The sequence below is a fragment of the Carcharodon carcharias genome, chromosome 6, assembly GCF_017639515.1.
Source record: "Carcharodon carcharias isolate sCarCar2 chromosome 6, sCarCar2.pri, whole genome shotgun sequence".
Lineage (NCBI taxonomy): Eukaryota > Metazoa > Chordata > Chondrichthyes > Lamniformes > Lamnidae > Carcharodon > Carcharodon carcharias.
In genome coordinates, this window is record NC_054472.1 from 22868406 (window position 1) to 22880737 (window position 12332).

General features: G+C 41.0%; 1 protein-coding gene across 2 annotated transcripts in view; it reads right to left on the reverse strand.

The window, feature by feature from the left end:
• Positions 1–12332, reverse strand: part of atp6v1c1a (ATPase H+ transporting V1 subunit C1a) — a 66235-nt gene that overhangs the window by 21661 nt on the left and 32242 nt on the right. For both annotated transcript variants that reach the window (XM_041190259.1, XM_041190258.1), the window contains exon 5: positions 88–182. In XM_041190259.1, coding sequence (XP_041046193.1) covers positions 88–182 — 95 coding nt within the window. The remainder of the gene's footprint in view (positions 1–87; positions 183–12332) is intronic.

Here is a 12332-nt window from a genome sequence, read left to right on the forward strand (position 1 = left end):
GAATATGGCTGGGAATTTGGGCTGATTGCAGAATTTGTGTCAAAGCCATATTATTACATTCAAAAAATGAATTTAAACACCACCAACCTTTGTAATGATCTCAGAAATATTTTTCAGTGACTGTTTGATTGGATATTTTGCCATGTCCCACTGAAACCTTGTGATATAGGTGACCAAGTCAACTAAAAAAAAACAGAACTTTTGTTTCAAAAAGGTAATAAACAAAGATTTTCAGTTTTTGTTCCAAAAACAGCAATGGTTAATCAAAACAAACAAATGAGCCAAGTTTAAGGCCAGTAACTAATTTAAATTTGTGCAATTCCAGCTTCATAACAATTCAAGAGTCAAAAACAACAGAGAACAAAAATAGTTCAATAAATTCTACACACTCATCTGAAATATTTTGAAAGCACACAAACAACATTTCACACATATAAATGTTAGTACACACATGAAGCAGTCAAGACTTCAGATTTTTTAAAAAAATTTAGTTTTACATTTTTAAATCAAGACTATTTAAATCAAAAGTATCATACCATGAAGAGATTACTAGTGCTTGGACCCATTTTCTTTCCCACCCAATGGTGTCACAAATTTTAATTTACAAGTAACAGGACTGACTTAATACTGTAAAAGGTTTCACATATACAATTGAAAGAAAGATTTGTAGTTTTGCAGCATCTTGCATAATATCAGGGCATCACAAAGTGCTTTACAGCCAATGAAGTACTTCTGAAGCGTGGTCACTATTGTGATGCAGGAAACGTGGCAGCCAATTGAAATACATGATTCCACAAAAAACTCAGTGATAATGACCGGATAACCTGTTTCTTTACTGGTGTTGGTTCAGAGTTGAAGCTTGGCCAGGACAAGAGAAGGACTCCCTTGCTTTTCTTCAAAATACTGCTGTAGGATCTTTTACACCCAACTTTGCTACATTACAACAGCAACCACACTTCAAAAGTATTTAATTGCTGTAAAGCATTTGGGATTCCCTGAAGTCAGGTGCAGTGCTATATAAATGCAAGTCTGTTTTTAATTGAAATGACAGACAGGACCTGTGAGATCTCATCTGAAGGACCGTGGGTCTGGCAGCTAAGCATTCCCTTAGTACCACCATAAGTATTTGTCAGCCTAGATTATGCGCTCAATGTCTGGAGTGGAACTAAAATCTTCAACCTCCTGATTCAGAGGCTAGAATGCTACCACTGGACCACAAGTGACATAATCAAGCTATTTATACCACTTAAGAAAAGGCTTGCATTTATATAACGCCTCTCATGACTACCAGACATCTCAAAGCACTTTACAGCCATGAACTACTTTGGCCGAGCAATCACTGCAGTAATGCAGTGACAGCCAATTTACACAAAGCAAGCTCCCACAAACAGCAATGTGATAATAATCAGATAATCAATTTTTGCAATGTTGAGTGAGTGTTAAATATTGGCCAGGATACCAGGTATAACTCGCCTGCTCTTCTTTGAAATAGTGCCGTGGGATCTTTTACATCCACGTGAGAGGCAGACAGGGCTTTGGCTTAAAGTCTCATCCAAAGGATGGCACCTCCAGCAGCGCAACACTCCCTCAGTGCTGCATTTGAGTGTCAGTCTTCGTTTTTATACTCATGTCCTAGAGTGGGCCATGGCTGATACAAGATAAACTAAAATGTAATTCTAGATCAACTATAATTAATTACTACTACATAAATGAGATGCAAGGTCCTACACAGGCTAACAGGGTTAAAATACATAAGTAAATTCCCAAGATAGAAGATGTTTCTCACTGGATATTGAAGCTGACATGGGATGATATTTGGCTATCTTAAAGACAATCAATTACTGGGCAGATTCCCATTAGAGTAGAAACAAGCCAATATGCTACCAATTTTAAAAAAAATGTGCCAAAATGTACTCAGCAAACACGAGTCATTATAAGGTAAATAATCAAAATCCTTGTGAATTAACCAAAGGGTTACGTATATGACAATCTAGTAAATAGCAACCAGCTATTTAGAAGAGAAAGCCCTGCCTGGACATTTAACAAAGCAACATCCTAAGATGATGGCAGAAAGCTACGCTGTATGGTCAAGTCAGCATCTCAAAAAGCCTTTGTTACTGTTCTACACAATAAGATTTCTACTTAAGAATAGGAATTTAATGTAAAACCTGGGAAGGAGTATAAAATTGGTTGAAAGACACGAAGCAGTTGATGCTTGTTAGGAGCATAATGGCCATTTTTTTTGGGGGGGGGTGGAAAATGAGAAAGGACACTGTCTTAAGCACTACCTTTTCAAACTTGAATTTAAGAAATCAACGCAAACTATACCAAATTAGAGGAAGCAAGTGAATCTAGAGTAACTACTATAGACTTACCCACGTAGCTAGGTAAAATAATGGCTCAGATTTTGAGGTGGTAATGGCTTGGGTCATTACTCCACTGAAACAGACAGCAACTTCTGGAGTCTGTACACGCGCAAAATGACACGGAAATCCAAAAGTTGCTGTCAATGATTCTACTCTTTTCCAGATGATGGGTTGCTGAGGACCCCCAGACTGCAATCAATAGGAAATCTATGAATTGATGAGAACTTCTACTCTTACACTGTTGGCCTGGTTATAAAAAAACACTTGGAAAACGTAACACTTTATGAATGAATTGTAACTCGGCTTTTAAACCGATTGCTAATTTCATAATTACTTCCAAACACCCTAACTGGCTCGGTAAAGTTTATTTTTTCTTTGTTGACTCTCAAATTTCTCCACATTATAAAAAAATTCCAGATAATTTTGAATTTTTCTTTTAGAAAAGATTGCTTAACATTATCTTAGCATCCATTTTAATCCAATTATTTATTTCCTGAACTGAAACTTTAAATTAAAAGTGGAGGATACAAAGTAATTTGAATTTCCTGGTTTGCAGCGTGAAAAATTGAATGCGATTGGCTGCTAGCTGCTGCTGCACGCCAAGAGACCCCCCGACTTGGCAGCAGATTTAAACTGGGAAAGGGAGAAACCGCACCAGAGATCGCTCGATATTTGTGGGCAGCTTCAGGTCAGCAACGAACACAGTCCTTTGCCACTGACTGCAAAATCCAGCCCATTAAATGCCATAAAAATATAGAAGTACAAACTGTTGCACAAGTGAAGAAAGCAAACATGGGCGTCAGGAGTTCACCCGTGTTATGGTGCCAAAACAGCTTAGTGAGAAACAAACAGGAAATTAGATTTTGTACTTAACAAATCTAACTCACTTTGCAGCAACAATCAACAAAGCAAATATACATTGTGAATTATACAGCCAAACAGAACAATTCATGATCTTTATAGCCAGACTGGATTTTGCTGGAGGGGAGGCGATGGCAAAGGGGTATTGTAAGAGACCCAGGATAATGCTCTGGGTAGCTGGGTTTTAATCCCACCACGGCAGATGGTGGAATTTGAATTAAAAGTCTAATGATGACCAAAGAACCATTGTCTATTGTTGTAAAAACCCATCTGGTTCGCTAATGTCCTTTAGGGAAGGAAATCTGCCGTCCTTACCTGTTCTGGCCTATATGAGATTTCAGACCCACAGCAATGTGGTTAACTCTTAAATGCCCTCTGAAGGTACTCAGCTGTATCAAACCACTACAACAGCAAACTCAGTCCTGTCGACCCTGCAAAGTCCTCCTAACTAACATCTGGGGGCTAGTGCCAAAATTGGGAATGCTGTCTCACAGACTAGTCAAGCAACAGCCTGACACAGTCATCCTCACATAATCACATCTTACAGATAATGGCCCAGAAACCACCATCACGATCCCGGGGTATGTCCTGTCCCACCGGCAGGACAGTCTCAGTAGGGGTGGCAACACAGTGGCATATAGTCGAGAGGGAGTTGCCCTGGGAGTTCTCAACATCGACTCCGGGCCCCATGAAGTCTCATGGCATCAGGTCAAACATAGGCAAGGAAACCTCCTGCTAATTACCACATACTGACCTCCCTCAGCTGATGAATCAGTCCTCCTCCATGTTGAACACCACTTGGAGGAAACACTGAGGGCACAGAATGTATTCTGATTGGGGGATTTCAATGTCCATCACCAAGAGTGGCTCAGTAGCACCACTACTGACTGAGCTGGCCGAGTCCTAAAGGACATAGCTGCTAGACTGGGTCTGTGGCCAGTGGAAAGGGAACCAACAAGAGGGAAAAACATACTTGACCTCATCCTCACCAACCTGCCTGCTGCAGATGCATCTGCCCATGGCAGTATCGGTAAGAGTGACCACTGCACAGTCCTTGTGAGATGAAGTCCCACCTTCACACTGATGATACCCTCCATCGTGTTTGTGTGGCACTACCACAATGCTAAATGGGATAGATTTCGAACAGATCTACCAGCTCAAGACTGGGCATCCATGAGACCCTGTGGGCCATCAGCAGCAGCAGAATTGTACTCAACCACAATCTGCAACATCATGGCCTGGCATATCCCCCACTCTACCATTACCATCAAGCCAGGGAATCAACCCTGGTTCAATAAAGAATGCAGGAGGGCATGCCAGGAGCAGCACCAGGCAGACCTAAGAATGAGGTGTCAACCTGGTGAAGCTATAACACAGAACTACTTGCGTGGTAAACAACGTAAGCAGCAAGTAATAGACAGAACTGAACGATCCCACAAGCAACGGACCAGCACTCATGAACCTTTCTGTGAGGACATTGGTTCTTGCTCTGTTGAGGTACAACCTGTCTGGTCTTTACAGCTCTCATCTCTCACCGAACTGGCCCCAATTTCCCAGGAGCCTAAATCTCTGCCACATCCAATCATGAATGGTGGACGACAATTAAACAACTCATTGGAGGAAGAGGCTCTATAAATATCCCCATCCTCAATGATGGGGAGCCCAGCACATCAGTGCAAAAGATAAGGCTGAAACATTTGCTACAATCTTCAACCAGAAGTGCCGAATGGATGATCCATCTTGGCCTCCTTCAGAGGTCCCCAGCATTACAGATGCTAGTCTTCAGTCAATTCGATTCACTCCACGTGATATCAAAAAAACGGCTGAAGGAAACTGATGCTGCAAAGGCTACGGGCCCTGACAACACTCCAGCAATAGTACTGAAGGCTTGTGCTCCAGAACTTGCTGCGTCCCTAGCCAAGCTGTTCCAGTACAGCTGCAATATCCAGATAAAAGCAAAATACTGCAATATTGGAAATCTGAAGCAAAAACATAAAACGTTGGAAAAACTCAGCAGGTCTAGCAGCATCTGTGGAGAGAGAAACAGATTTAATATAGCGAGTCCGTATGCCCCTTCAGGGCTCTGTTAACTCTGTTTTTCTCTCTTCACAGATGCTGCTAGACCTGCTGAGTTTTTCCAGCATTTTCTGTTTTTGTTTCAGTCACATCACCTACCTGGATATGTGGAAAATTGCCCAGGTTTGTCCTGTACACAAAAAACAGGACTAATCCAGCCCAGCCAATTACCACCCCATCAGTCTACTCTCAATCATCAGTGAATGGAAGGGGTCATCAACAGTGCTATCAAACAGCACTTGCTTAGCAAAAACCTGCTCAGATGCCCAGTTTGGATTCCTCCAGGGTCACTCAGCTCCTGACCTCATTACAGCCTTGGTTCAAACATGGACAGAAAAGCTGAACTCCAGAGGTGAGGTGAGAGTAACTGCCCTTGACATCAAGGCCACATTTGACTGAGTGTAGCATCAAGAAGCCCTAACAAATGGAGTCAATGGGAATCAAGGGGAAACTTCTCCACTGGTTGGAGCCATACCTAGCCCAAAGGAAGATGATTGTGGTTGTTGGAGGTCAATCATCTCAGCACTAGGACATCACTGCAGGAGTTCCTCAGGGTAGTATCTTAGGCCCAACCATCTTCAACTGCTTAATCAATGGCCTTCTGTCCATAAGGTCAGAAGTGGGGATGTTCACTAATGACTGCACAATGCTCAGCACCATTCATGACTCCTCAGTCCATGTCAAATGCAGCAAGACTTGGACAATGTCCAGCCTTGGGCTGACAAGTGGCAAGTAACATTTGCGCCACACAAGTGCCAGGCAACGGCCATCTCCAATGAGAGAGAATATAACCATAGCCCCTTGACATTCAATGGCATCACCATCACTGAATCCCCAATCCGAGGGTTACCATTGACCAGAAACTGAGCTTGACTAGCTATATAAATACTGTGACTACAAGAGCAGGTCAGAGCCTAGGAATCTTGCGACCAGTAACTCACCTCCTGACTCCCCAAAAGCTGTCCACCATTTACAAGGCACAAGTCAGGAGTGTAATGGAATGTTCTTCACTTGCCTGGATGAGTACAGCTCCAACAACACTCAAGAAGCTTGACACCATCCGGGACGAAGGAGCCCACTTGATTGGCACCACATCCACAAACATTCACTCCCTCCACCACAGACACACAAGCAGCAGTGTGTACCATCTACAAGATGCACTGCAGAAATTGGACAGCACCTTCCAAACCCACTGCCATCTAGAAGGACAAGGGCAGCAAATAGATGGGAACACCACCACCTGGAAGCTCCCCTCCAAGTCACTCACCATCCTGACTTGGAAATATATTGTCGTTCCTTCACTGTCGCTGGAATCAAAATCCTGGAACTCCCTTCCTAACAGCACTATGGGTGTACCTACACCACATAGACTGCGGTAGTTCAAGAATTCAGCTCACCACCACGTTCCAAAGGGCAACAAATGCTGGCCCAGCCAGCAAAGCCCACATCTCGTGAATGAGTGAAAAAAAAAACTACAAGTAAATCCAGGCTACTGTTTCCTCTGCTACTGTTGCAAATTAAACCATAACAGCATGTCTATGGAGCACAATGCCAAAGTGGTGAAAGAGCAATTTAGGACTGATGTCAAGAAGTTTTTCAAACAAAATGATTAAGAGATGAAATGGAGTTCTAGAGAAAGTAGAGGCAAGAACTCGAATCATTTAACAGCTGAACATTGTTGCTCAGGTTGCAGCTTCTCTATGAGTGGAAGAGTTAGGATGTACTAAATGGCTTTCCTTTTCCATCTCTACTGTGCATAAAAGCTTGACCTACAGCCATAAAGACTTTGTTCATTTATTAATCAAAGTGTATAGGATTAAAATTATACAGATTTAAGTAAATAGAATCTTAGAGTTGACCTTGAAAAGCAAACTTTACATTGCAGTAAGATGGAAAAATATAAAAATAGGAGCACAGATAAAAAGTACTGTATTTGATAAGTAGCAAGTCATAGCACAAGAATTCAACCATATGAAAAACGTACTCAATTTCATACAAAAAGATCAAAGGTAACCATGTCATTGCTATGTGCAATGCTACATTTGAAAGTTTAAATTCAGCATGAAACAATTTACAGTGAGCTCTTAATATTAGAAAGGCAATGGATACCATCAATTGTTTGAAAACAAAGAACTGAAGGCCACTGACGGAATTTAAACTGTGGCCGGTTAGCTCAGGAGGTGGAGGAGAGGAGCTTGGTGAAATTACAATCACAAGGGAAGTGATACTGAGCAAAGTAACAGAGCTGTGGGCTGATTAGTCTCTGGGTCCAGGTGAGCTTCATCCTAGGGTCTGAGAAGAGGTGGCTAATGAGGTAGTAGATGCATCGGTGTTAATTTTCCAAAATTCCCTAGATTCTGGAAAGGTTCAATCAGACTGGAAAGGCAGCAATGATAACCCCTCTATTCAAGGAGGGAGGGAGGCAGAAAACAGGAAACTATAGGTCAGTTAGCTTGACGTCTGTCTTGGGGAAGAGTTGATCATTAAAGAGGGCACTTAGAAAAACTCAAAGTAATCGGGAAGAGTCAGCTTCGTTTTGTGAAAGGGGAATTGTGTTTAACCAATTTATTGGAGTTCTTTGAAAGAGTAACATACATAGTGGATAAAGGGAGGCCTGCAGAAGTACTGTACTTGGATTTCCAGAAGGCATTTGATAAGGTGCCACATCAAAGGTTATTGCGGAAAATAAAAGTTCATGGTGTAGGGGTAACATATTAATCTAGATAGAAGATTGGTTGGCTGGCAGAAAACAAAGCATGCATAAATGGGTCTTTGTCTCATCGGCAGAATGTGACAAGTGGAATCCTGCAAGGGTCTATGTTAAGGCCTCAACTTTTTACAATTAATATCAATGACCTAGATGAGCAGAGCGAAGGCATGGTAACTAAATCTGCAGATGACACAACGACTGTGAGGAAAGTATATTGTGAAGACAACATACGGGGTTTGGAGACAGATATAGATAAGTTGAGTGAGTGGGCAAAGATTTGGCAGATAGAGTATAATGTGGGAAAACATGAAGTTGTTCACTTTGGCAGGAAGAATAAACAAGGAGAGTATTACTTAAATAGAGGTTGACTGCTGAATTCCAAGGCACAGAGGGATCTAGGTGTTCTCATGCAGGAGTCACAAAAAGTTAGTATGCAGGTACAGCATGTAATCAAGGCAGCTAACAGAATGCTATCCTTTATTACAGGAGAAATTGAACATAAAAGTAAGGATGCCATGCTTCAGATATACAGGGCATTGGTGAGATCGCATCTCTAATACTGTGTACAGTTTTGATCTCCTTATTTAAGGAAGAATGTAAATGCATTGGAGGCAGTTCAGAGGTTTACCAGATTGATAGCTGGAATGAGTGGGTTATCTTATGAGGATAGGTTGGACAGGCTGGACTTGTTTCCACTGGAGTTTAGAAGACCGAGGGGTGATTCACTCAGAGGTTCCGAATGGTCTTAACAAGGTGGATGTGGAAAGAATGTTTCCTCTTGTGGGTGAGTCCAGAACTCAGGGGCACTGTTTTAAAATTACAGTACACCCTCTTAGGGCAGAGGTGAGGAGAAATCTTTTTCTGAGTGTTGTACGGATTTGGAACATGTGGTTGGAAGCTCAGCTCATGATTAAATAGAACGTGGCACTGCACTATGGCCAAAAAGGGTGATGGGATCAGTGTAAGGAGATTACTGTTGGGCCAAAGGTAGTGGAGGTGCTAAGATTATTTGATACAAGTTGGTAGCAGAAAAAGCAAAGGTTCTTTTACCATAAAATGATCTGCCTTTAATAACAAGCTTTCCATAGCAATCCAGTATAAGGCTATGAAAGTAGTTGAAAATTGGATAATTCTTCTATCAGTCAGTTTAACTTGTGGCAATGGTTTACCTTGTAGTCATATTACTTCTGCACTATATCCACACAGAACATTTCACATTGATTATTTAATAATACAAATAAGCTCAAGATTACAGAAGCTGTGTTACCTAATCATATCGTGAGACCTAGTGTCATCATCAGAGAACACTAAAATCGCTGTGGTCAGGCTGACCCACTTACAGGCTGGCTATTCACAACAGTGTTTCTAAACATTGATACCCATGCTCATGCACAATGTGCAACTGCGAACACAAAAAAGGTTTCTTTCCTGGAAGTACACACTGGATATATGCACAAGTCTATTATCTGCTAACACTAATACAGCCAATTCTGAGATAGATCAGAGTTAAGCTGGCACTGATTCAGCAAATGCAGGTTTAAAAAAATGGTGGCGAGATTGAATTCTGGTTTCTGGACCTTCACTTACAATTATGAAACAAATTGGACATGTTAAAACATCCAAACTTTGCTTTAAACAAAGTCAAATTCTTACAAGTGCACAATAATTCTATCAAACAGCATTTCAATGTACTCGAATGTGGGGATAATATATGTAAATATGTGGGGAATTGGTCCTGGGCTCTATATTGCGGAGTTGAGTTTAGTGTACCTAGAGACAGATCCCTGACATGGGACGTAAAAAGTCGTGTGGGTACTGCTCATCCAAAAAAATTCCAGACCAACCACGAAAAGTAAACACACCTGTAGCTTATTTTTCTCCCACAAGAACAATAAGTTAGGAACATAGGTTATTACAAGCATGAAAGTCAAACAAAAGGCAGGCAATGAATAATAAAACAGGTCAGTCTACATAAAAGGTTTCAGCTTTGAAACAAACATTAAAAGGTAATCATTTATGAATAGCGTGGAAATAAATGGATCAAGGACAGAAGGACACCAAAAAATAAATATTGTAGATCAGGTTCCAAGAATTTAGATTATAATCCTCTAAAATCAAACCAGAAAGAAGTGAAGGCCAGAGATACAAGATCGTATAGTCACTAAAAACAAGTTTAAAAGTTAAAAACATTATAGATGAAATGTTCAGAAAATCAGTGTAATTGTAATAGAATTGATAAATTTGGCCGCATGGAAAAGGTTGTAAAGATCCATTCTGTAACAAATTTTGGAGTTACAGATCATAATTAATTTTTGATTTAATCTAACTGCAGCCATTTCTTAATTCATTTTGCAGTAGTAGCAAGTTAATGCCAAGGCTATTAAAAGCAGGGGATCCATTAAATTTCTAACTACAAGCTTCAATCCCAAAGAAGGACATTCACTTTCTGAACAAAATTAAAGTTGTGGTGGCGGTGTCAGTGTGAAAAGGAATTATTCCCGTAGTTTGTGCTTGAGTTACAAGGACTTTTCTCTTCGAACTGAAGGATTAATTGCAATTGCTCATCAAGCCTCCTTGCTTTTATCAGGTGAGCAGTGGGAAGCATGCAAAGAAGAATTTAGTTAATATAGAACCAACTTGGAAGGCACAAGAGGTGTAGTTACAAATAAAACAGTCCTCGTTGGCAAAAGAGGTCTGATAACCAAAGGAAAGGGCACAGGAAAATGCAAAGATACGGTAGATCCAGGGGGCTGAGAGAGGTGTAAAGAACATCAGGAGACAAAACATGATGGTAAGAGCTACAAGAAAAGTAAAACGAAAAGAAACGAGATAAAGATGAACAAAGTTTTACAATAATAGAACAGAAGAAAATGGGTAGGTAAGGTAGTAATGAGGTTCCTTTGTGGGAAAAAAAAACAAAAAGGGGCAATATTGCCTTCTGGCTGTGTCTTAACTCACATCAAGTCCTGTTCCTTTATCGCCCCTGTGTTCACTGGCCTACATTGGCTCCTGGGAAAGCAACATCCTGATTTTAAAATTTTCATCCTTGTTTTCAAATCCCACCATGCCCTCACCCCTCACTATCTTCGTAATTTCCAGTCCCACAACCCTCCAAGATACCTACACTCCTCTGATTCTAGATTTTTGTGCAAATCCAATGTTAATCGCTCCATCATTGATGGCAGTACCTTCAGTTGCTTAGGCTCAAGCTCTGGAATACCTTTGCTACAGTTCTCCACTTCACTTTCCTTCTTTCAGACACTGGTTAAAACCTACCTCTTTGACCACACTTTTGACCACATGACCTAAAGTCTCCTTAGGTGGTTCAATGTCATGCTCTGCTTTATATTGTTCCTATGAAACACCCTGGGATGTTTTATTACATTAAATGTGCTATTTGAGTACAAGTTGTTGCTGTACACTATTTTATATTACTTCTTGTTCGTTCTGCCAAGGTACATCATTTCACACTCTGCGCATACTACATCTGCCACATATCCGCCCGTCTCACTAGTCTAAGTCCTCTTGAAGTCGATCACTATCCTCCTCACAGTTCATAATACTTCCAAGTTTGCCTCGCCTGCAAATTTTGAAATTTGTGCTTAAGTCCGATGATTAATATATATCAAAAAAAAATGTGGCCCTAATGCCAGCCCCTGGGCAACACCACTGCATGCCTCTAGTCCATAAAACAACTATTCACCACTACCCTGTTTCCTGTCACTCATCTGACCTCATATCCATGCTCCCACTTTTATTCTAGGGGCTTCGACTTTGCTGGCAAGCCCATTTATGTGGCACTTTATCAAACACTTTTTGGAAGTCCATGCACCAAATCTCTCACATTATCCTCATGAACTTTTGTTATCTAATCAAAAAACTCAATTGAGTTAAACACAATTTGCTTTAACAAATCCGTGCTGGCTTTCCTTAATTAATCTGCACTTGGCCAAGTGACTGTCAATTTTGTCTGGGTTATTGTTTCTAAAAGCTTTCCCACCATGGAGGTTAAACTGACTAGCCTGTAGTTTGCTGGATTTATCCTTAAGACGCTTTTTGAACAAGGGTATAGCATTTACAATTCTCTAATCCTCTAGTACCACTACTGTATCTGAAGGAGGATTAGATTGGAAGATTATGGCCCGTGCCTCCACAATTTCCACCTAAACATCTCTGAGCATTCCCTGATGCATCCTAACTAGGCCTGGTGGCTTATCAACTTTAAATAAAGCTAGCCTCTCTAATACCTCCTCTTTGTTAGCCCATCCAGTACCTCAAATGCCTCCTCTTTCACTATGACTTTGGCAGCATCTTCTTCT